Below are 24,892 nucleotides of genomic sequence, written 5' to 3'. Positions count from 1 at the left end.
CCCTCCCCCCCGTCTGCCCCTCTACCCTCCCTCCCTGCCCCTCCCGCCCTCCCTGCCCCTCTACCCTCCCTCCCTGCCCCTCCCGCCCTCCCTGCCCCTCTACCCTCCCCTCTCCACCCTGCCCCTCCCTCCCTCCCTGCCCCTCTACCCTCCCTGCCCCTCCCTCCCTGCCCCTCTACCCTCACTGCCCCTCCCTCCCTGCCCCTCTACCCTCCCTGCCCCTCCCTCCCTGCCCCTCTACCCTCCCTCTCACCCTGCCCCCCCCTCCCTCCCACACTGTGGGTGTGTGTGTGTATGTGTGTGTGTGTCTCACCGTGCATTGTGCCAGGGCAGGGTTCTTCATGGTGTGTGTGTGTGTGTGTGTGTGTGTGTGTGTGTGTGTGTGTGTGTGTGTGTGTGTATCTGTGTGTGAGTGTGTGTGTGTGTGTATGTGTGTGTGTGTGTGTGTGTGTGTGTCTCACCGTGCATTGTGCCAGGGCAGGGTTCTTCATGGTGTCTGTGTGTGTGTGTGTGTGTGTGTGTGTGTGTGTGTGTGTGTGTGTGTGTGTGTGTGTGTGTGTGTGTGTGTGTGTGTGTGTGTGTGTGTGTGTATATCACCCGTGCATTGTGCCAGGGCAGGGTTCTTCATGGTGTGTGTGTGTGTGTGTGTGTGTGTGTGTGTGTGTGTGTGTGTGTGTGTGTGTGTGTGTGTGGGTGTGTGTGTGTCTCACCGTGCATTGTGCCAGGGCAGGGTTCTTCATGGTGTGTGTGTGTGTGTGTGTGTGTGTGTGTGTGTGTGTGTGTGTGTGTGTGTGTGTGTGTGTGTGTGTGTGTGTCTCACCGTGCATTGTGCCAGGGCAGGGTTTCTTCATGGTGTGTGTGTGTGTGTGTGTGTGTGTGTGTGTGTGTGTGTGTGTGTGTGTGTGTGTGTGTCTCACCGTGCATTGTGCCAGGGCAGGGTTCTTCATGGTGTGTGTGTGTGTGTGTGTGTGTGTGTGTGTGTGTGTGTGTGTGTGTGTGTGTGTGTGTGTGTGTGTGTGTGTGTGTGTGTGTGTGTGTGTGTGTCTCACCGTGCATTGTGCCAGGGCAGCAGAGGTCTGCTGGATGTCGTTAACTGTAGTCAGGTCGAGGGCCGTGAGAGCTCTGGTGATGTCACTACGCACGATGACCCGGTAACCGCGCTCCGCCCTGGATACTATCGGTGACTGACGGGTCTGCTCATACTGGGGGAGGAGAGGGACAAACAGAGCAAATAATACAAAACACTATATATATATATTTTCAAATTCTGTGATGAGAGGAGAAGGGGGAGGAGAAGAGTAGAAGAGGAGAAGTAAACGAGAAAAGAGAAAGTAGAAGAGGAGAAGGGGAAAGAGAGAGGAGAAGATGGGAGGAGGGAGGAAAGAGAGGAGAAGATGGGAGGAGGGAGGAAAGAGAGAGGAGAAGATGGGAGGAGGGAGGAAAGAGAGGAGAAGATGGGAGGAGGGAGGAAAGAGAGAGGAGAAGATGGGAGGAGGGAGGAAAGAGAGGAGAAGATGGGAGGAGGGAGGAAAGAGAGAGGAGAAGATGGGAGGAGGGAGGAAAGAGAGGAGAAGATGGGAGGAGGGAGGAAAGAGAGGAGAAGATGGGAGGAGGGAGGAAAGAGAGAGGAGAAGATGGGAGGAGGGAGGAAAGAGAGGAGAAGATGGGAGGAGGGAGGAAAGAGAGGAGAAGATGGGAGGGAGGAAAGAGAGAGGAGAAGATGGGAGGATGGAGGAAAGAGAGGAGAAGATGGGAGGAGGGAGGAAAGGAGAGGAGAAGATGGGAGGAGGGAGGAAAGAGAGGAGAAGATGGGAGGAAAGGAGAGGGGTAGTTAACAGGTGGTTGCTATTCATAGACAACACCATGGGAAATCACTCTCTCTCTCTCTCTCTCCTGACTGAGGGTTTCTGTCTCACTGGCTGACCACATTGATGTCTGCTTGACTGATGGGTACAGGGGGAGAGGACTGTAGGTGGAGAGAGAGAGAGATAGACATACAGGGGCAGAGAGAGAGATAGACAGACATACAGGGGGGAGAGAGAGAGACAGACGTATAAGGGAGAGAGATAGACAGACATATAGGGAGAGAGAGAGAGAGACAGACATATAGGGGGAGAGAAAGATAGACATATAGGGAGAGAGAGAGATAGACATACATACAGGGGGAGTGTACTGTAGGGAGAGAGAGAGACAGACAACATATAGGGAGAGAGAGAGAGATAGACATATAGGGGGAGAGAGATAGATAGACATATAGGGGGAGAGAGATAGATAGACAGACATATAGGGGGAGTGAGAGAGATAGACAGACATATAGGGGGAGAGAGAGAGAGATAGACATATAGGGGGAGAGAGAGTGAGACATATAGGGGGAGAGAGATAGATAGACATATAGGGGGAGAGAGATAGATAGACAGACATATAGGGGGAGAGGGAGAGATAGACATATAGTGGGAGAGAGATAGATAGACATATAGTGGGAGAGAGAGAGAGACAGACATATAGGGGGAGAGAGATAGATAGACAGACATATAGGGGGAGAGAGATAGATAGACAGACATATAGGGGGAGAGAGAGAGAGATAGACATATAGTGGGAGAGAGATAGATAGACATATAGTGGGAGAGAGAGAGAGACAGACATATAGGGGGAGAGAGATAGATAGACAGACATATAGGGGGAGAGAGATAGATAGACAGACATATAGGGGGAGAGAGAGAGATAGACAGACATATAGGGGGAGAGGGAGAGATAGACATATAGTGGGAGAGAGATAGATAGACATATAGGGGGAGAGAGAGAGATAGACAGACATATAGGGGGAGAGAGAGAGATAGACAGACATATAGGGGGAGAGAGATAGACAGACATATAGGGGGAGAGAGATAGATAGACATATAGGGGGAGAGAGATAGATAGACAGACATATAGGGGGAGAGAGAGAGAGATAGACAGACATATAGGGGGAGAGGGAGAGATAGACAGACATATAGGGGGAGAGAGAGAGATAGATAGACATATAGTGGGAGAGAGATAGATAGACATATAGGGGGAGAGAGAGATAGACAGACATATAGGGGGAGAGAGATAGATAGACATATAGGGGGAGAGAGAGATAGACAGACATATAGGGGGAGAGAGAGAGATAGATAGACATATAGGGGGAGAGAGAGAGACAGACATAGGGGGAGAGAGAGAGATAGATAGACATATAGGGGGAGAGAGATAGATAGACATATAGGGGAAGAGAGATAGATAGACAGACATATAGGGGGAGAGAGAGAGATAGACATATAGGGGGAGTGAGAGAGATAGACAGACATATAGGGGGAGAGAGAGAGATAGACATATAGGGGGAGAGAGAGTGAGACATATAGGGGGAGAGAGAGATAGACATATAGGGGGAGAGAAAGTGATAGACATATAGGGGGAGAGAGAGAGATAGACATATAGGGGGAGTGAGAGATAGACATATAGGAGAGAGAGATAGACATATAGGGGGAGAGAGAGACAGACATATGGGGGAGAGAGAGATAGACATATAGAGGGAGTGAGAGATAGACAGACATATTGGGGGAGAGAGATAGATAGACAGACATATAGGGGGAGAGAGAGAGATAGACAGACATATAGGGGGAGAGAGAGCGATAGACAGACATATAGGGGGAGAGAGAGAGATAGACAGACATATAGGGGGAGAGAGAGCGATAGACAGACATATAGGGGGAGAGAGATAGATAGATAGACATATAGGGGGAGAGAGAGAGATAGACAGACATAGGGGGAGAGAGAGCGATAGACAGACATATAGGGGGAGAGAGATAGATAGATAGACATATAGGGGGAGAGAGAGAGAGATAGACAGACATATAGGGGGAGAGAGAGAGAGATAGACAGACATATAGGGGGAGAGAGAGAGATAGACAGACATATAGGGGGAGAGAGAGAGATAGACAGACATATAGGGGGAGAGAGAGAGATAGACAGACATATAGGGGGAGAGAGAGAGATAGACAGACATATAGGGGGAGAGAGAGAGATAGACAGACATATAGTGGGAGAGAGAGATAGACAGACATATAGTGGGAGAGAGATAGATTGACATATAGGGGGAGAGAGAGAGATATATAGGGGGAGAGAGAGAGATAGACAGACATATAGGGGGAGAGAGATTGATAGACATATAGGGGGAGTGAGATAGATAGACATATAGGGGGAGTGAGATAGATAGACATATAGGGGGAGCGAGAGAGAGATAGAGATATTTAGGGGGAGTGAGATAAATAGACATATAGGGGGAGAGAGAGATATAGACATATAGGGGGAGAGAGAGAGATAGACATATAGTGGGAGAGAGAGAGATATACATATAGGGGAGTGAGATAAATAGACATATAGGGGGAGAAAGAGATATTAGACATATAGGGGGAGAGAGAGAGATAGACATATAGGCGGAGAGAGAGAGATAGACATATAGGGGGAGTGAGAGATAGACATATAGGAGGAGAGAGAGATAGACATATAGGGGGAGTGAGATAGACAGACATTTAGGGGAGAGAGAGACAGACATATAGGGGGAGAGAGAGATAGACATATAGAGGGAGTGAGAGATAGACATATAGGGGGAGAGAGAGATAGACAGACATACAGGGGGAGAGAGCGATAGACAGACATATAGGGGAAGAGGGAGAGATAGACAGACATATAGGGGGAGAGAGAGCGATAGACAGACATATAGGGGGAGAGAGATAGATAGATAGACATATAGGGGGAGAGAGAGAGATAGACAGACATATAGGGGGAGAGAGAGCGATAGACAGACATATAGGGGAGAGAGAGAGAGATAGACAGACATATAGGGGAAGAGGGAGAGATAGACAGACATATAGGGGGAGAGAGAGAGAGATAGACAGACATATAGGGGAAGAGGGAGAGATAGACAGACATATAGGGGGAGAGAGAGAGATAGACAGACATATAGGGGGAGAGAGAGAGAGAGACAGACATATAGTGGGAGAGGGAGAGATAGACAGACATATAGGGGGAGAGAGAGAGACAGACATATAGTGGGAGAGAGAGATAGACAGACATATAGTGGGAGAGGGAGAGATAGACAGACATATAGGGGGAGAGAGAGAGACAGACATATAGTGGGAGAGAGAGATAGACAGACATATAGTGGGAGAGAGATAGATAGACATATAGGGGGAGAGAGATAGATAGATATATGGGGGAGAGAGAGAGATAGACAGACATATAGGGGGAGAGAGATTGATAGACATATAGGGGGAGAGAGAGAGAGATAGACATATAGGGGGAGTGAGATAGATAGACATATAGGGGGAGTGAGATAGATAGACATATAGGGGGAGTGAGATAGATAGACATATAGGGGGAGCGAGAGAGAGAGAGAGATATTTAGGGGGAGTGAGATAAATAGACATATAGGGGGAGAGAGAGATATAGACATATAGGGGGAGAGAGAGAGATAGACATATAGTGGGAGAGAGAGAGATATACATATAGGGGAGTGAGATAAATAGACATATAGGGGGAGAAAGAGATATTAGACATATAGGGGGAGAGAGAGAGATAGACATATAGGCGGAGAGAGAGAGATAGACATATAGGGGGAGTGAGAGATAGACATATAGGAGGAGAGAGAGATAGACATATAGGGGGAGTGAGATAGACAGACATTTAGGGGAGAGAGAGACAGACATATAGGGGGAGAGAGAGATAGACATATAGAGGGAGTGAGAGATAGACATATAGGGGGAGAGAGAGATAGACAGACATACAGGGGGAGAGAGCGATAGACAGACATATAGGGGGAGAGAGATAGATAGATAGACATATAGGGGAGAGAGAGAGATAGACAGACATATAGGGGGAGAGAGAGCGATAGACAGACATATAGGGGGAGAGAGAGAGAGATAGACAGACATATAGGGGAAGAGGGAGAGATAGACAGACATATAGGGGGAGAGAGAGCGATAGACAGACATATAGGGGGAGAGAGATAGATAGATAGACATATAGGGGAGAGAGAGAGATAGACAGACATATAGGGGGAGAGAGAGCGATAGACAGACATATAGGGGGAGAGAGAGAGAGATAGACAGACATATAGGGGAAGAGGGAGAGATAGACAGACATATAGGGGGAGAGAGAGAGAGATAGACAGACATATAGGGGAAGAGGGAGAGATAGACAGACATATAGGGGGAGAGAGAGAGATAGACAGACATATAGGGGGAGAGAGAGAGAGAGACAGACATATAGTGGGAGAGGGAGAGATAGACAGACAGACATATAGTGGGAGAGGGAGAGATAGACAGACATATAGTGGGAGAGAGATAGATAGACAGACATATAGTGGGAGAGAGAGAGATAGACAGACATATAGGGGGAGAGAGAGAGACAGACATATAGTGGGAGAGAGAGATAGACAGACATATAGTGGGAGAGAGATAGATAGACATATAGGGGGAGAGAGATAGATAGATATATGGGGGAGAGAGAGAGATAGACAGACATATAGGGGGAGAGAGATTGATAGACATATAGGGGGAGAGAGAGAGAGATAGACATATAGGGGGAGTGAGATAGATAGACATATAGGGGAGAGAGAGAGAGATATTTAGGGGGAGTGAGATAAATAGACATATAGGGGGAGAGAGAGAGATAGACATATAGGGGGAGAGAGATAAATAGACATATAGGGGGAGAGAGAGATATACATATAGGGGAGTGAGATAAATAGACATATAGGGGGAGAGAGAGAGATAGACATATAAAGGGAGTGAGAGATAGACATATAGGGGGAGTGAGATAGATAGACATATAGGGGGAGAGAGAGATAGACAGACATATAGGGGGAGAGATAGATAGACAGACATATAGGGGGAGAGAGATAGATAGATAGACATATAGGGGGAGAGAGAGAGAGATAGACAGACATATAGGGGAAGAGGGAGAGATAGACAGACATATAGGGGGAGAGAGAGAGAGATAGACAGACATATAGGGGAAGAGGGAGAGATAGACAGACATATAGGGGGAGAGAGAGAGAGATAGACAGACATATAGGGGGAGAGAGAGCGATAGACAGACATATAGGGGGAGAGATAGATAGACAGACATATAGGGGGAGAGAGATAGATAGATAGACATATAGGGGGAGAGAGAGAGAGATAGACAGACATATAGGGGAAGAGGGAGAGATAGACAGACATATAGGGGGAGAGAGAGAGAGATAGACAGACATATAGGGGGAGAGAGAGAGATAGACAGACATATAGGGGGAGAGAGAGAGATAGACAGACATATAGGGGGAGAGAGAGAGATAGACAGACATATAGTGGGAGAGAGAGATAGACAGACATATAGTGGGAGAGAGATAGATAGACATATAGGGGGAGAGAGAGATAGATAGACATATAGTGGGAGAGAGAGAGATAGACAGACATATAGGGGGAGAGAGAGAGATAGACAGACATATAGTGGGAGAGAGAGATAGACAGACATATAGGGGGAGAGAGAGAGATAGACAGACATATAGGGGGAGAGAGAGAGATAGACAGACATATAGTGGGAGAGAGAGATAGACAGACATATAGGGGGAGAGAGATAGATAGACATATAGGGGGAGAGAGATAGATAGACATATAGGGGGAGAGAGATAGATAGACAGACATATAGGGGGAGAGAGATTGATAGACATATTGGGAGAGAGAGAGAGAGAGAGAGAGGAGAGAGAGAGAGAGAGATAGACATATAGGGGGAGAGAGAGAGAGAGATATTTAGGGGGAGAGAGATAGATAGACATATAGGGGGAGAGAGATAGATAGACATATAGGGGGAGAGAGATAGATAGACAGACATATAGGGGGAGAGAGATTGATAGACATATTGGGAGAGAGAGAGAGAGAGAGAGAGAGAGAGATAGACATATAGGGGGAGAGAGAGAGAGAGATATTTAGGGGGAGAGAGATAGATAGACATATAGGGGGAGAGAGATAGATAGACATAGGGGGAGAGAGATAGATAGATATATGGGGGAGAGAGAGAGATAGACAGACATATAAGGGGAGAGAGATTGATAGACATATTGGGAGAGAGAGAGAGAGAGAGAGAGAGATAGACATATAGGGGGAGAGAGAGAGAGAGATATTTAGGGGGAGTGACATAAATAGACATATAGGGGGAGAGAGACAGACATATAGGGGGAGAGAGAGATAGACATATAGAGGGAGTGAGAGAGATATACATATAGGGGGAGAGAGAGATAGACAGACACACCTGGTAGCCAGAAATCTTTCTGATTGAGAGGGGGTTAAATACTTATTTCCCTCATTAAAATGCAAATCATTTTAAAACATTTTTGACAATTTGTTGTTGTTATTCTGTCTCTCACTGTTCAAATAAACCTACTATTAAACTGATAGACTGATAATTTCTTTGTAAGTGGGCAAACGTACAAAATCAGCAGGGGATCAAATACTCTTTTCCCTCACTGTAGATAGATAGATAGATAGATAGATAGATAGATAGATAGATAGATAGATAGATAGATAGATAGATAGATAGATAGATAGATAGATAGATAGATAGATAGATAGATAGATAGATAGATAGATAGATAGATAGATAGATAGATAGATAGATAGATAGATAGATAGATAGATAGATAGATAGATAGATAGATAGATAGATAGATAGATAGATAGATAGATAGGAGTGTATCCTACCTCATTGAGAACAGTGATCAGGACCAGGGACAACTCTCTGACCCTCTGTGAGTCTCCCTGTTTCAGTAGCTGTCTGAGTGTGGTGGAGGTCAGCTCACTGAGCCAGTGGGGCAGGCTGCTGTAGCCTGGAGGACTGTCTGGAAGAACCACCTCCACAGAGCTAGGGACAGACACAATAACAACACACACACACACACACACACACACACACACACACACACATTGTGAGATAACACACACACACACACACACACACACACACACACACACACACACACACACACACACACACACACACACACACACACACACACACACACACACACACACACACACACAGACAAACACACATGATAAGAACCCACACACATGCAGAAATTAATCTTCACAGTGTGTGCCCAATGTGTCTTAATGGCCCTTACTTGTTGAGAGCGATGCTAGCTGCCCCCTGGTGGTCTTCTACAGTAATGGATGCTGACACCCTGTATCGACCTGATCTGAACCCAGGGGGCAGGAAGGCAGAGTGCTCTGGACTGGTCCCTTTATACACACAGAACTCCTCACAGTGCATGTCACTGCAGCGAGTCACCAACAGGCTATACAGGAGAGGGGTCTCTGATACGCCCAGGTCACTGTAACCTAGAGGAGGGAGAGGAGAGTCACAGTGTCTGACACACTCAAGACTTCGGGAGGAGAGACGAGAGAGGAGGGAGGAGAGAAAGATGTCGAGTAGAGTAGAATAGAGTAGAACAGAATAGAGTACAGTAGAAAAGAGTAGAGTAGAATATAACAGAATAGAGTACAGTAGAAAAGAGTAAAGTAGAATATAACAGAATAGAGTACAGTAGAAAAGAGTAAAGTAGAATATAACAGAATAGAGTACAGTAGAAAAGAGTAAAGTAGAATATAACAGAATAGAGTACAGTAGAAAAGAGTAGAGTAGAATAGAGTAGAATAGAATATAATGGAATACAGTATAGTAGAATAGAGTATAGTAGAATAGAGTAGAGTATTGGAGAATAGAGCAGAGTATAGTAGAATATAGGAGAATAGAGTATAGGAGAATAGAGTAGACTATAGTAGAGTACAGTACAGTATAATAAAAAGAAGTAGAGAATAGTAGAATAGAGTAGAGTATAGTAGAATAGAGTAGAGTAAAATAGAGTACAGTAGAAAAGAGCAGAGTAGAATAGAGTAGAATATAGTATAGTAGAATAAAGTATAGTAGAATAGAGTATTGGAGAATAAAGTATAGTAGAATAGAGTAGAGTATAGTAGAATAGAGTAGAGTATAGTAGAATAGAATACAGTAGAGTATAGTAGAACAGAGAAGAATAGAGTATAGTATAGTAGAACGGAGTTGAGTATAGAAGAATAGAGTAGAGTATAGTAGAATATAGGAGAATAGAGAAGAGTATAGTAGAATAAAGTATAGGAGAATAGAGTAGAGTATAGTGGAATAGAGTAGAGTACAGTATAGTAAAAATGAGTAGAGTATAGGAGAATAGAGTATAGTATAGTAGAATAGAGTAGAATAGAGTAGAGTATAGGAGAATAAAGTAGAGTATAGTAGAATATAGGTGAATAAAGAAGAGTATAGTAGAATACAGTATAGGAGAATGGAGTAGAATATAGGAGAATAGAGTAGAGTATAGTAGAATATAGGAGAATAAAGAAGAGTATAGTAGAATAGAGTATATGAGAATAGAGTAGAGTATAGTAGAATATAGGATAATAAAGAAGAGTATAGTAGAATAGAGTATAGTAGAATAGAGTAGAGTATAGGAGAATAGAGTATAGTAGAATATAGTAGAATAGTGTATAGTAGAATAGAGTATAGTAGAAAAGAGTAGAGTATAGGAGAAAAGAATAGAGTATAAGAGAATATAGGATAATTTACAAGAGTATAGGAGAATAGAGTATAGGAGAATAGAGTAGAGTATAGGAGAATAGAGTATAAGATAATATAGTAGAGTATAGGAGAATAGCGTATAGGAGAATAGAGTATAGTATAGTAGAATAGAGTATAGTAGAATAGAGTAGAGGAAAAAAGAGAATAGGAGAATAGAGTAGAGTATAGTAGAATAGAGTATAGTATAGGAGAGTAGAGTATAGTGGAATAGAGTATAGTATAGTATAATAGAGTAGAGCAGAGTATAGGAGAATAGAGTAGAGTATAGTAGAATAGAGTAGATTATAGTAGAATATATTAGAGTAGAATATAGTAGAGTATAGTAGAATATAGTAGAGTAGAATAGAGTAGAATAGAGTATAGTAGAATTGAGTATAGGAGAATAGAGTAGAGTACGGAGTATAGGAGAATAGAGTAGAATAGAATATAGTAGAATAAAGTAGAGTACAGAGTATAGGATAATAGAGTAGAGTATAGTAGAACAGAGTAGATAATAGTAGAATATAGTAGAGTAGAATATAGTAGAGTATAGTAGAATAGAGTAGAGTGTGTCTACCTGAACAGTTGAAATGCACCCTGTCCACCAGTGTTCTGATCGGTCCCCCCTCTCCTCCTCCCCCCGTTCGGAGGTCACATTGCCCGCCCTCCGGGGGCATGTTGGGCTGTAGCGTGATGGACGCCACGCCCTCGCGGTCCATGTTGCCGTCGGTTACGTGGAGGGTGAAGACGTAGGAGTCTCCGTCTCGCAGGATGCCCTGGCGGAGAACCAGGTTCATACCGTCACATCCGGTTGTTGTGCTGCTGGAGTCCAGGACCAGGGTCTCCTTACGATGGGTGACTGCTGTCCAACGCTACGGGGGAGGAGAGGGAGAATTAATGTCTGCTGGAGTCCAGGACCAGGGTCTCCTTACGATGGGTGACTGCTGTCCAACGCTACGGGGGAGGAGAGGGAGAATTAATGTCTGCTGGAGTCCAGGACCAGGGTCTCCTTACGAAGACGCTAGGAGAGGAGGGAGGGAGAGGGAGAGAGAGAGAGAGAAAGAGAGAGGGAGACAGATAGAAAGAGAGAAGTGAAAGGTATTTTACTGTTGATAGTTCCAGTCTAAACTGTTGTCAGAGAGGAGAGGTCAGGTCATACAGAACATGTTGAGATGTTTAACAGTAATTATATTACAACTCCAATCTGACATTTAAATGAATGATATGTACTCATTGATTCTTGAAAAATATATCTTATAAACTTTTCTGCAAAATTAACATGTGTAAATATTTGTATGAGCATAAGATTCAACAACTGAGACATAAACTGAACAAGTTCCACAGACATATGACTAACAGAAATGGAATAATGTGTCCCTGAACAAAGGGGGGTCAAAATCACAAGTAACAGTCAGTATCTGGTGTGGCCACCAGCTGCATTAAGTACTGCAGTGCATCTCCTCCTCATGGACTGCACCAGATTTGCCAGTTCTTGCTGTGAGATGTTACCCCACTCTTCCACCAAGGCACCTGCAAGTTCCCGGACATTTCTGGGGGGGAATGGCCCTAGCCCTCACCCTCCAATCCAACAGGTCCCAGACGTGCTCAATGGGATTGAGATCCTGGCTCTTCGCTCGCCACTGCAGAACACTGATATTCCTGTCTTGCAGGAAATCATGCACAGAACGAGCAGTATGGCTGGTGGCATTGTCATGCTGGAGGGTCATGTCAGGATGAGCCTGCAGGAAGGTACCACATGAGGGAGGAGGATGTCTTCCCTGTAACGCACAGCGTTGAGACTGCCTGCAATGACAATAAGCTCAGTCCGATGATGCTGTGACACACTGCCGCAGACCATGACGGACCCTCCACCTCCAAATCGATCCTGCTCCAGAGTACAGGCCTCGGTGTAACGCTCATTCCTTCGACGATAAACAAGAATCTGACCATAACCCCTGGTGAGACAAAACCGCGACTCGTCAGTGAGAGCACTTTTTGCCAGTCCTGTCTGGTCCAGCGACAGTGGGTTTGTACCCATAGGCGACATTGTTGCCGGTGATGTCTGGTGAGGACCCTCAGTCCAGCCTCTCTCAGCCTATTGTGGACAGTCTGAGCACTGATGGAGGGATTGTGCGTTCCTGGTGTAACTCGGGCAGTTGTTGTTGCCATCCTGTACCTGTCCCGCAGGTGTGATGTTCGGATGTACCCATCCTGTGCAGGTGTTGTTACATGTGGTCTGCCACTGCGAGGGCGATCAGCTGTCCGTCCTGTCTCCCTGTAGCACTGTCTTAGGCGTCTCACAATACGGACATTGCAATTTATTTTCCTGGCCACATCTACAGTCCTCATGCCTCCTTGCAGCATGCCTAAGGCACGTTCACGCAGATGAGCAGGGACCCTGGGCATCTTTCTTTTGGTGTTTTTCAGAGTCAGTAGAAAGTCCTCTTTAGTTTTCATAACTGTGACCTAAACTGCACACCGTCTGTAAGCTGTTAGTGTCTTAACGACCGTTCCACAGGTGCATGTTCATTAATTGTTTTTGGTTCATTGAACAAGCATGGGAAACAGTGTTTAAATCCTTTACAATGAAGATCTGTGAAGCTATTTGGATTTTGTTTCTTGGCGGGCCTGAAAAGGCGACGTTTCTTTTTTTGCTGAGTTTAAATGCCTCATGAGCTTAGTCCAACTGACGTACCCCACCAGAACCCAAAATAGAAGCTTTTTTTGACTCCAATGTCAGTAAATGTCATTTTAAACAAACAGTGTAAAGCCTTAAAACATGGTTCCACTGTAATATCATGGATGGTCAGTCGTCCATAGTTCTGTCTATGAATTTGAGAGTGGTTACGTTTCTCCAGCCTCGTCCCTCAGCTCTTTACTAAAATAGTGGCGGGGGTGTTGTTTTTTATTGAACCGTAGATTGCCCCTTTAAACAGGACAGAGCAGATGCCAAATAGAGTTGGAGGGGTCAGTAGTTACCGTTTCAACTTTTAAATGGTCCTAATGTCAGCCAGTCTAATAGCAGCTAATGGACTTCAAATCCCAGTTGTAAAGGGCTAGAGAGGCAGCGGCCGCTGGCGTGTGTGTGTGTGTGTGTGTGTGTGTGTGTGTGTGTGTGTGTGTGTGTGTGTGTGTGTGTGTGTGTGTGTGTGTGTGTGTGTGTGTGTGTGTGTCTGAGGTTTAACTCAATCTAACCACTCACCACCTTCAATTTCAGACGCGTCCCAAATGGCATCCTATTCCCTATGTAGTACACTACTTTTGACCAGGGCACTATTTTACCATAGGGCTCTGGTCTAAAGTAGTGCACTATTTTACCATGGGGCTCTGGTCTAAAGTAATGCACTACATAGGGAATAGGATGCCCTTTGGGATGCGATCTTTAACTCCCATTCTCTCATTCTCTACCGATGATATAACCCAGAGAGAGACTGGGGAAGAGAGAAAGAGAGAGACTGGGGAAGACAGAGAGACTGGGGAAGACAGAGAGACTGGGGAAGACAGAGAGACTGGGGAAGACAGAGAGACTGGGGAAGACAGAGAGACTGGGGAAGAGAGAGAGACTGGGGAAGACAGAGAGACTGGGGAAGACAGAGAGACTGGGGAAGACAGAGAGACTGGGGAAGACAGAGAGACTGGGGAAGACAGAGAGACTGGGGAAGACAGAGAGACTGGGGAAGACAGAGAGACTGGGGAAGAGAGAGAGACTGGGGAAGAAAAAGACAGAGTGTGAGAGAGAGCGAGCAAGAGCGCGAGAGAAAATGGGGGAGAGAGAGAGAGAGAAAATGAGGAAGAGAGCGAGAGAAAATTGGGAAGAGAGAGAGAGGGGATAAAAATTAGAGGATGTGGAAATGTAGAGCTGTGGTACGATGACCTCATCTTACTGAGACAGGGGATCACTGACCTCATCTTACTGAGACAGGGGGACACTGACCTCATCTTACTGAGACAGGGGGACACTGACCTCATCTTACTGAGACAGGGGATCACTGACCTCATCTTACTGATACAGGGGATCACTGACCTCATTTTACTGAGACAGGGGGACACTGATCTCATCTTAGTGAGACAGGGGGACACTGACCTCATCTTACTGAGACAGGGGATCACTGACCTCATTTTACTGAGACAGGGGGACACTGATCTCATCTTAGTGAGACAGGGGGACACTGACCTCATCTTACTGAGACAGGGGGACACTGACCTCATTTTACTGAGACAGGGGGACACTGACCTCATCTTAGTGAGACAGGGGGACACTGACCTCATCTTACTGAGACAGGGGATCACTGACCTCATCTTACTGAGACAAGGGGACACTGACCTCATCTTACTGAGACAGGGGGACACTGACCTCATCTTACTGAGACAGGGGATCACTGACCTCATCTTACTGATACAGGGGATCACTGACCTCATTTTACTGAGACAGGGGGACACTGACCTCATCTTAGTGAGACAGGGGGACACTGACCTCATTTTACTGAGACAGGGGGACACTGACCTCATCTTAGTGAGACAGGGGATCACTGACCTCATCTTACTGAGACAGGGGATCACTGACCTCATCTTACTGAGACAAGGGGACACTGACCTCATCTTACTGAGACAGGGGGACACTGGTAGACTCAGAGTGGCTAAGTAATTCAAAGGCATAGGGCCAGAGGTGACACACACACACACTTTCAAGTCTTACCCCGCGGTGGAAGTGGTGACAGTTGGTGCAGGTTCCAGCCAGGTAGACATAGGAGTTCTGACTGACCTCGAAGATGGACCGGGCCTTACAAGACACACACTCCAGATAGACCATGGGGATACGACCACTCTGGACCATCACCTGGGAGAAACACACTATTACACACACTGTTCCACCATGGAGATACGACCACTCTGGACCATCACCTGGGAGAAACACACTATTACACACACTGTTCCACCATGGAGATACGACCACTCTGGACCATCACCTGGGAGAAACACACTATTACACACACTGTTCCACCATGGAGATACGACCACTCTGGACCATCACCTGGGAGAAACACACTATTACACACACTGTTCCACCATGGAGATACGACCACTCTGGACCATCACCTGGGAGAAACACACTATTACACACACTGTTCCACCATGGAGATACGACCACTCTGGACCATCACCTGGGAGAAACACACTATTACACACACTGTTCCACCATGGAGATACGACCACTCTGGACCATCACCTGGGAGAAACACACTATTACACACACTGTTCCACCATGGAGATACGACCACTCTGAGAGAAGAGAAGATTGCTTCATCATCAGTCCACTTATTTCACCTAAATCACTGAATGCACTTCACATGACCCCTTCACACAGCAGCACTCTACTCTACCTTCCATCTAACATAACAGTAGTGTAGGGAGGGAGGAGAGAGAGAGTGAGAGAGTGAGAGAGTGAGAGAGTGAGAGAGAGAGAGAGAGAGAGAGAGAGAGAGAGAGAGAGAGAGAGAGAGAGAGAGAGAGAGAGAAGGAGAACGAGAACTTCAACATTTACTGGAAGCTCATTATCTGTATTTCAGGGAACAAGACTGACAGAGAAAGAAAGAAAGAGGGGGAGGGAAAGTGGGTGGGGGTGAGGGGAGTAAAGGAGGAGGGGGGTTGAGAGAGAGAGAGGGGGAGAGAGAGGAAGGGGTTGAGAGAGAGACTAGCATGCCAGTAGGTTGGTTTACAGACTAGCAAATGACAGTTAACTCTCCCAAAACATATTCCAGAGCAAGTCCCCGTGCCCTGTAACCTTTTCATTCAAATAATGACCATAATCATGATTACTCCTCTGAGACAAAGGGTGTGTCTCATTCTACCGAGACATACACTCCTTTCCCTTCCTCTCCATGGCTCCACTCTGTCCTGCTTTACTCTCCATTTGAACATCCAAGTTAGCCTGAAATCCACAGACCTGTTTCGTGCTAACGTTCCACTCCTTGTAATCCGTGTCGTGTGCCAATGTTTGGCAGGGCATGCTAGGCGAGCCATGGAACGTTAGCACAAAACAGACTGATACCCAGGCTAGAATCAGGTTGATTTGATCTAGACAATCTCTACTTACTACAATCGCGCGATAGGTCAGTGCTATCCGGGATTGTTGGGACGTCCCTACCCTAAACCTAACCTTAACCCACGACCCTTACCCTAACCAGCCCTCCGCACCTTTCTGATTCTGAGGGGTTGGGTTAAATGCGGAAGACACATTTCAGTTGAATACATTCAGTTGTACAACAGACTAGGTGTCCCCCTTTCTCTCTAACTGAACCTTAAGCCTTCCCATAACCATTTTACATGTCCAATTCAGTGGGTTAGGGACCGTTCCACACAGCCTGGTCAGGTATCAGGTAGTGGTTAGTAGCAGTGGGTTAGGGACCGTTCCACACAGCCTGGTCAGGTATCAGGTAGTGGTTAGTAGCGGTGGGTTAGGGACCGTTCCACACAGCCTGGTCAGGTATCAGGTAGTGGTTAGTAGCGGCGGGTTAGGGACCGTTCCACACAGCCTGGTCAGGTATCAGGTAGTGGTTAGTAGCGGCGGGTTAGGGACCGTTCCACACAGCCTGGTCAGGTATCAGGTAGTGGTTAGTAGCAGTGGGTTAGGGACCGTTCCACACAGCCTGGTCAGGTATCAGGTAGTAGTTAGTAGCAGTGGGTTAGGGACCGTTCCACACAGCCTGGTCAGGTATCAGGTAGTGGTTAGTAGCGGTGGGTTAGGGACCGTTCCACACAGCCTGGTCAGGTATCAGGTAGTGGTTAGTAGCGGTGGGTTAGGGACCGTTCCACACAGCCTGGTCAGGTATCAGGTAGTGGTTAGTAGCGGTGGGTTAGGGACCGTTCCACACAGCCTGGTCAGGTATCAGGTAGTGGTTAGTAGCGGTGGGTTAGGGACCGTTCCACACAGCCTGGTCAGGTATCAGGTAGTGGTTAGTAGCAGTGGGTTAGGGACCGTTCCACACAGCCTGGTCAGGTATCAGGTAGTGGTTAGTAGCGGCGGGTTAGGGACCGTTCCACACAGCCTGGTCAGGTATCAGGTAGTGGTTAGTAGCGGTGGGTTAGGGACCGTTCCACACAGCCTGGTCAGGTATCAGGTAGTGGTTAGTAGCAGTGGGTTAGGGACCGTTCCACACAGCCTGGTCAGGTATCAGGTAGTGGTTAGTAGCGGTGGGTTAGGGACCGTTCCACACAGCCTGGTCAGGTATCAGGTAGTGGTTAGTAGCGGTGGGTTAGGGACCGTTCCACACAGCCTGGTCAGGTATCAGGTAGTGGTTAGTAGCAGTGGGTTAGGGACCGTTCCACACAGCCTGGTCAGGTATCAGGTAGTGGTTAGTAGCGGTGGGTTAGGGACCGTTCCACACAGCCTGGTCAGGTATCAGGTAGTAGTTAGTAGCAGTGGGTTAGGGACCGTTCCACACAGCCTGGTCAGGTATCAGGTAGTGGTTAGTAGCGGTGGGTTAGGGACCGTTCCACACAGCCTGGTCAGGTATCAGGTAGTGGTTAGTAGCGGTGGGTTAGGGACCGTTCCACACAGCCTGGTCAGGTATCAGGTAGTGGTTAGTAGCAGTGGGTTAGGGACCGTTCCACACAGCCTGGTCAGGTATCAGGTAGTGGTTAGTAGCAGTGGGTTAGGGACCGTTCCACACAGCCTGGTCAGGTATCAGGTAGTGGTTAGTAGCGGTGGGTTAGGGACCGTTCCACACAGCCTGGTCAGGTATCAGGTAGTGGTTAGTAGCAGTGGGCGAGTGGAGCTACAACCACATGTCTAATCGTGTTCTTTCAGACAGAACACGACTGAAAAACAGCCTGTAAGGAGCTCTGCTCCGTAGCAGACCGCCTTGCTAATGATGATGGGTAATATGCTAATGTGGTAGCTATGGGAGTCAGAACACAAGAAACAACCTTTTCATCAAGTCTGTGTTGGCTGAACATGTATCTGCTGCATAAACAATACCAGTCATAAAACACTAACAAATCAAAACATTTACATATTCTAATTAAACAAATGGACTACAAAGAACAATGTAGAGATGCAGACAACAGAGATCTGAATAGAATAGTAAACATTTCATCTGTCTGTCTGTGTGTGTGTACTCACGGTCTGTCTGTGTGTGTGTACTCACGGTCTGTGTGTGTGTGTGTACTCAGGGTCTGTCTATGTGTGTGTACTCACAGTCTGTCTGTCTGTGTGTGTGTGTACTCACGGTCTGTCTGTGTGTGTGTGTGTGTGTGTGTACTCACGGTCTTTGTGTGTGTGTGTGTGTACTCACGGTCTGTCTGTGTGTGTGTACTCACGGTCTGTCTGTGTGTGTACTCACGGTCTGTCTGTCTGTGTGTGTACTCAAGGTCTGTCTGTGTGTGTGTATGTACTCAGGGTCTGTCTGTCTGTGTGTGTGTACTCACGATCTGTCTGTGTGTGTACTCACGTGCTGTCTGTGTGTGTGTGTACTCAGGGTCTGTCTGTCTGTGTGTGTGTGTGTGTGTGTGTACTCACGGTCTGTTTGTGTGTGTGTGTACTCACAGTCTGTCTGTCTGTGTGTGTGTACTCACAGTCTGTCTGTCTGTGTGTGTACTCACGGTCTGTCTGTGTGTGTGTGTACTCACGGTCTGTCTGTGTGTGTACTCACGGTCTGTGTGTCTGTGTGTGCGTGTGTACTCATGGTCTGTGTATGTGTGCGTGTGTACTCACGGTCTGTGTGTCTTTGTGCGTGTGTACTCATGGTCTGTCTGTGTGTGTGTGTGTGTACTTACAGTCTGTGTGTGTGCATGTGTACTCACGGTCTGTGTATGTGTGCGTGTGTACTCACGGTCTGTGTATCTGTGTGCGTGTGTACTCATGGTCTGTCTGTGTGTGTGTGTGTACTCACGGTCTGTCTGTGTGTGCATGTGTACTCACGGTCTGTGTATGTGAGCGTGTGTACTAGCGGTCTGTGTGTCTGTGTGCGTGTGTACTCACGGTCTGTCTGTGTGTGTGTGTGTACTCACGGGCTGTGTGTGTGCGTGTGTAATCACAGTCTGTCTGTGTGTATGTATGTATGTACTCACGGTCTGTGTATGTGTGTGTACTTAGTGTGTGTGTGTGTGTGTGCGTGTGTGTGTGTGTGTGTGTGTGTGTGTGTGTGTGTGTGTGTGTGTGGGTGTGTACTCACGGTCTCTGTGTGTGTGTGTGCGTGTGTACTCGCGGTCTGAGTGTGTGTGTGTGTGTGTGTGTACTCACAGTCTGTCTGTCTGTGTGTGTACTCACAGTCTGTCTGTCTGTGTGTGTGTACTCACGGTCTGTCTGTGTGTGTGTGTGTACTCCGGTCTGTGTGTGTGTGTGTGTACTCACAGTCTGTCTGTCTGTGTGTGTGTACTCACGGTCTGTCTGTGTGTGTGTGTGTACTCACGGTCTGTGTGTGTGTGTGTACTCACGTCTGTCTGTGCGTCTGTGTGCGTGTGTACTCATGGTCTGTCTGTGTGTGTGTGTGTGTGTGTGTACTCACAGTCTGTGTGTGTGCATGTGTACTCACGGTCTGTGTATGTGTGAGTGTGTACTCAAGGTCTGTGTATCTGTGTGCGTGTGTACTCATGGTCTGTCTGTGTGTGTGTACTCACGGTCTGTGTGTGTGCGTGTGTACTCACGGTCTGTGTAGTGTGCGTGTGTACTCACGGTCTGTGTGTGTGCGTGTGTAATCACAGTCTGTCTGTGTGTATGTGTGTACTCACGGTCTGTGTATGTGTGTGTACTTAGGGTCTGTGTGTGTGTGTGTGTGTGGGTGTCTATTCACGGTCTCGTGTGTGTGTGTGTGTGTGTGTGTGTGTGTGTGTGTGTGTGTGTGTGTGTGCGGTGTGTACTCGCGGTCGTGTGTGTGATGTGTGTGTGTGTGTGTACTCACGGTCTGTCTGTGTGTGCGTGTGTACTCACGGTCTGTGTATGTGTGTGTACTCACGGTCTGTCTGTGTGTGTGTGTGTGTGTGTGTGTGTGTGTGTGTGTGTGTGTGTGACTCAGGTCTGTGTGTGTGTGTGTGTGTGTGTGTGTGTGTGTGTGTACTCAGTGGTCGTGTGTGTGTGTGTGTGTGTGTGTACTCACGGTCTGTGTGTGTGTGTCTACTCACGGTCTGTCTGTGTGTGTGTACTCAGGGTCTGTCTGTGTGTGTGTGTACTCATAGTCTGTCTGTGTGTGTGTACTCACGGTCTGTCTGTGTGTGTGTGTACTCACAGTCTGTCTGTGTACTCACGGTCTGTCTGTGTGTGTGTGTGTGTGTGTGTACTCACGGGCTGTCTGTCTGTGTGTACTCACGGTCTGTCTGTGTGTGTACTCACGGTCTGTCTTTGTGTGTACTCATGTGCTGTCTGTGTGTGTGTGTGTGTGTACTCAGTGTCTGGCTGTGTGTGTGTGTGTGTGTGTGTGTACTCACGGTCTGTCTGTGTGTGTGTCTACTCACAGTCTGTCTGTGTGTGTGTACTCAGGGTCTGTCTGTGTGTGTGTACTCACGGTCTGTCTGTCTGTGTGTGTGTGTTTGTGTGTGTGTGTGTGTGTGTGTGTGTGTGGTGTGTGTGTGTGTGTGTGTGTGTGACTCACGGTCTGTCTGTGTGTGTACTCACGGTCTGTGTGTCTGTGTGTGCGTGTGTACTCACGGTCTGTCTGTGTGTGTGTGTGTACTCAGGGTCTGTCTGTGTGTGTGTACTCACGGTCTGTGTGTGTGTGTGTGTGTGTGTGTGTGTGTGTGTGTATACTCATGGTCTGTGTGTGTGTGTGTACTCACAGTCTGTCTGTGTGTGTGTACTCACGGTCTGTCTGTGTGTGTGTACTCACAGTCTGTGTGTGTACTCAGGGTCTGTCTGTGTGTGTGTACTCACGGTCTGTGTGTGTGTGTGTGTGTGTGTGTGTGTGTGTGTGTATACTCATGGTCTGTGTGTGTGTGTGTACTCACAGTCTGTCTGTGTGTGTGTACTCACGGTCTGTCTGTGTGTGTGTACTCACAGTCTGTGTGTGTACTCAGGGTCTGTCTGTGTGTGTGTGTACTCACGGTCTGTCTGTGTGTGCGTGTGTACTCACAGTCTGTGTATGTTTGTGTACTAACAGTATGTGTTTCTGTGTGTGTGTACTCACGGTCTGTGTGTGTGTGCGTGTGTACTCACAGTCTGTGTGTGTGTGTACTCACGGTCTGTCTGTGTGTGCGTGTGTACTCACGGTCTGTGTATGTGTGTGTGTGTGTACTCACGGTCTGTATGTGTGTGTGTACTCACGGTCTGTTTATGTGTGCGTGTGTACTCACGGTCTGTGTTTCTGTGTGTGCATGTGTACTCATGGTCTGTCTGTGTGTGTGTACTCACAGTCTGTGTGTGTGTGTGTACTCAGGGTCTGTCTGTGTGTGTGTGTACTCACGGTCTGTCTGTGTGTGCGTGTGTACTCACGGTCTGTGTATGTGTGTGTACTAAGGTATGTGTTTGTGTGTGTGTACTCACGGTCTGCGTGTGTGTGTGTGTGTGTGTACTCACGGTCTGTCTGTGTGTGCGTGTGTACCCACGGTCTGTATATGTGTGTGTGTGTGTGTGTGTGTATGTGTACTCACGGTCTGCATGTGTGTGTGTGTGTGTGTGTGTGTGTACTCAGGGTCTGTCACTGTGTGTGTGTGTACTCACAGTCTTTCTGTCTGTGTGTGTTTGTACTCACGGTCTGTCTGTGTGTGTGTGTGTTCTCAGGGTCTGTGTGTGTGTGTGTGTGTGTGGTGTGTGTGTGTACTCAAGGTCATTGTGTGTGTGTGTGTGTGTGTACTCATGGTCTGTCTGTCTGTGTGTACTCACGGTCTGTGTGTGTGTGTCTATTCACTGTCTGTATGTGTACTCACGTGCTGTCTGTGTGTGTGTGTACTCAGGGTCTGTCTGTGTGTGTGTGTGTGTGTGTGTACTCACGGGCTGTCTGTCTGTGTGTACTCACGGTCTGTCTGTGTGTGTACTCACGGTCTGTCTTTGTGTGTACTCATGTGCTGTCTGTGTGTGTGTGTGTGTGTACTCACGGTCTGGCTGTGTGTGTGTGTGTGTGTGTGTGTACTCACGGTCTGTCTGTGTGTGTGTCTACTCACGGTCTGTCTGTGTGTGTGTACTCACGGCGTCTGTGTGTGGCTGGTGTGTCGCGTGTGTGACTCACGGTCTGTCTGTGTGTGTGTGTGTGTGGGTGTGTCTGTGTGTGTGTGTGTACTCACGGTCTGTCTGTGTGTGTACTCACGGTCTGTGTGTCTGTGTGTGCGTGTGTACTCACGGTCTGTGTATGTGTGCGTGTGTACTCACGGTCTGTGTGTCTGTGTGTGCGTGTGTACTCATGGTCTGTCTGTGTGTGTGTGTACTCACGGTCTGTCTATGTGTGTGTGTACTCACGGTCTGTCTGTGTGTGCGTGTGTACTCACGGTCTGTCTGTGTGTACGTGTGTACTCACGGTCTGTGTATGTGTGTGTGTGTACTCACGGTCTGTGTATGTGTGTGTACTCAGGGTCTGTGTGTGTGTGTGTGTGTGTGTGTACTCACGGTCTGTCTGTGTGTGCGTGTGTATCACGGTCTGTGTATGTGTGTGTACTCACGGTCTGTCTGTGTGTGCGTGTGTACTCACGGTCTGTCTGTGTGTACGTGTGTACTCACGGTCTGTGTATGTGTGTGTGTGTACTCACGGTCTGTGTATGTGTGTGTACTCAGGGTCTGTGTGTGTGTGTGTGTGTGTGTGTGTACTCACGGTCTGTCTGTGTGTGCGTGTGTATCACGGTCTGTGTATGTGTGTGTACTCACGGTCTGTCTGTGTGTGCGTGTGTACTCACGGTCTGTGTAGTAGACTCTGGGGCTATTCCCTCCTTGCGAACCGTCAGTCTGAAGGTGTACTCTACATCTGCCTGGAGCTCAGAGCCAGGGATACCCAGGACAGGACCACTGGACCCCAGACCAAAGTTCAGACTGGAACAGTACAATGGCCCCTGGGAGGAGGGAGGGAGGGAGAGAGACAACTATGATTAAATGATTTATAAATGATTGTGTGTGTCTGACGTTCATCCAACATTATTATTGGTTCCAAGGTTTCCAAGGTGAGGGAATGTTGGTTCAAGGACATGACTCTCCTCTTCAGTCTCTGTTAGTGGTGCAGTTTGGACCACTTATTATCTCCCTCTCTCACCCTCTCTCCTCCCTCCCCCTTTCCCTCTCTCGCCCTTTCTCCTCCCTCTCCCTCTCTCCTCCCTCCCCCTCTCCATCTCTTCCTCTCTCTCCCTCCCCCTCCCCTCATGTTCTCTCTCAATTTGCCAACAAGATTTTCTAATTTTCAACTTCCCTCAACCTCATCTTGTTCTCCTCTTCCTCCACCCTTCTTTCCCTTGTCATTAGTTTTCTCTCCATGTTCCTCCTTATTTCACACACACACCCCTAGCTAGCTGGGTGCCCCTGCTCTACAGCTCTGTGTGTGTGTGTGTGTGTGTGTGTGTGTGTGTGTGTGTGTGTGTGTGTGTGGTGATCAAACTGGGAGGGGAACAGGCTGTGGAATGTTGAGTTTCATCTCTTCATAGTTACATAACCTGGCAGACGCCTTTATCTCCCTCTCACGTCACACACACACACACACACACACACACACACACACACACACACACACACACACACACACACACACACCCCCCCGACACACACACACACACACACAACACACACACACACACACACTTTCCCAGAACACTCTCAGAACACTCTCTCTTCGCAGACAATTTCCTGCTACACATGCTAACAGGTCCGGTATAGTTGTGTTCTTGCCAGGCAGACACACACCATTAAACCCAAGTTGTCTTCAGAGCAGCCAAGCCTGTGCTTACTAAAACCAATTACCAGATGTCAACCATGTAACATTACAGACTAAAAATATTACAAACCCACTGAATTCTCAGTAAAAAGCACTTTGAAAAGAACAGATTCAAGGGGAAAGCGGTTTAATTGGACGTTCCAAGTCTGTTTTGTCTCAAAGAGGCCCATACGGACTACCCATAATCCTACGCAAGGTCCCAGAGAGGGAGAGAAAGGAGAGAGAGAGGAGAGAGAGAGAGGACTCCCTCTTTTAACGCAGAGGAAAAAGGAAGACGGCAGTGGAATGTAAAAGCCTTCTGTAAGCATGAGGAGAAGAGGAGAACATTCTAGAAAACAGCTGAAGGTGTCATACTATTTTCCAGTCACTTCACTGTTTGGGCACCACTGACTTTCTTCTTTTCACTGTTAGGG

General features: G+C 47.3%; 1 protein-coding gene across 1 annotated transcript in view; it reads right to left on the bottom strand.

Moving 5' to 3' along the window:
- LOC106592167 (polycystin-1) overlaps positions 1–24,892 on the bottom strand; it is a 118,047-nt gene that overhangs the window by 65,574 nt on the left and 27,581 nt on the right. Inside the window, exons 15-20 of the mRNA XM_082966895.1 lie at positions 23,458–23,610; positions 15,341–15,481; positions 11,222–11,516; positions 9,176–9,392; positions 8,754–8,913; positions 1,050–1,202 (exon numbers count right to left, since the gene is read on the bottom strand). Of these exons, the coding sequence (XP_082823021.1) occupies positions 1,050–1,202; positions 8,754–8,913; positions 9,176–9,392; positions 11,222–11,516; positions 15,341–15,481; positions 23,458–23,610 (1,119 nt within the window). The remainder of the gene's footprint in view (positions 1–1,049; positions 1,203–8,753; positions 8,914–9,175; positions 9,393–11,221; positions 11,517–15,340; positions 15,482–23,457; positions 23,611–24,892) is intronic.

Source organism: Salmo salar, chromosome 02 (genome assembly GCF_965601325.2).
Source record: "Salmo salar chromosome 02, fSalSal1, whole genome shotgun sequence".
Classification (NCBI taxonomy): Eukaryota; Metazoa; Chordata; class Actinopteri; order Salmoniformes; family Salmonidae; genus Salmo; species Salmo salar.
This window is presented reverse-complemented; position numbering and strand designations above follow the sequence as displayed.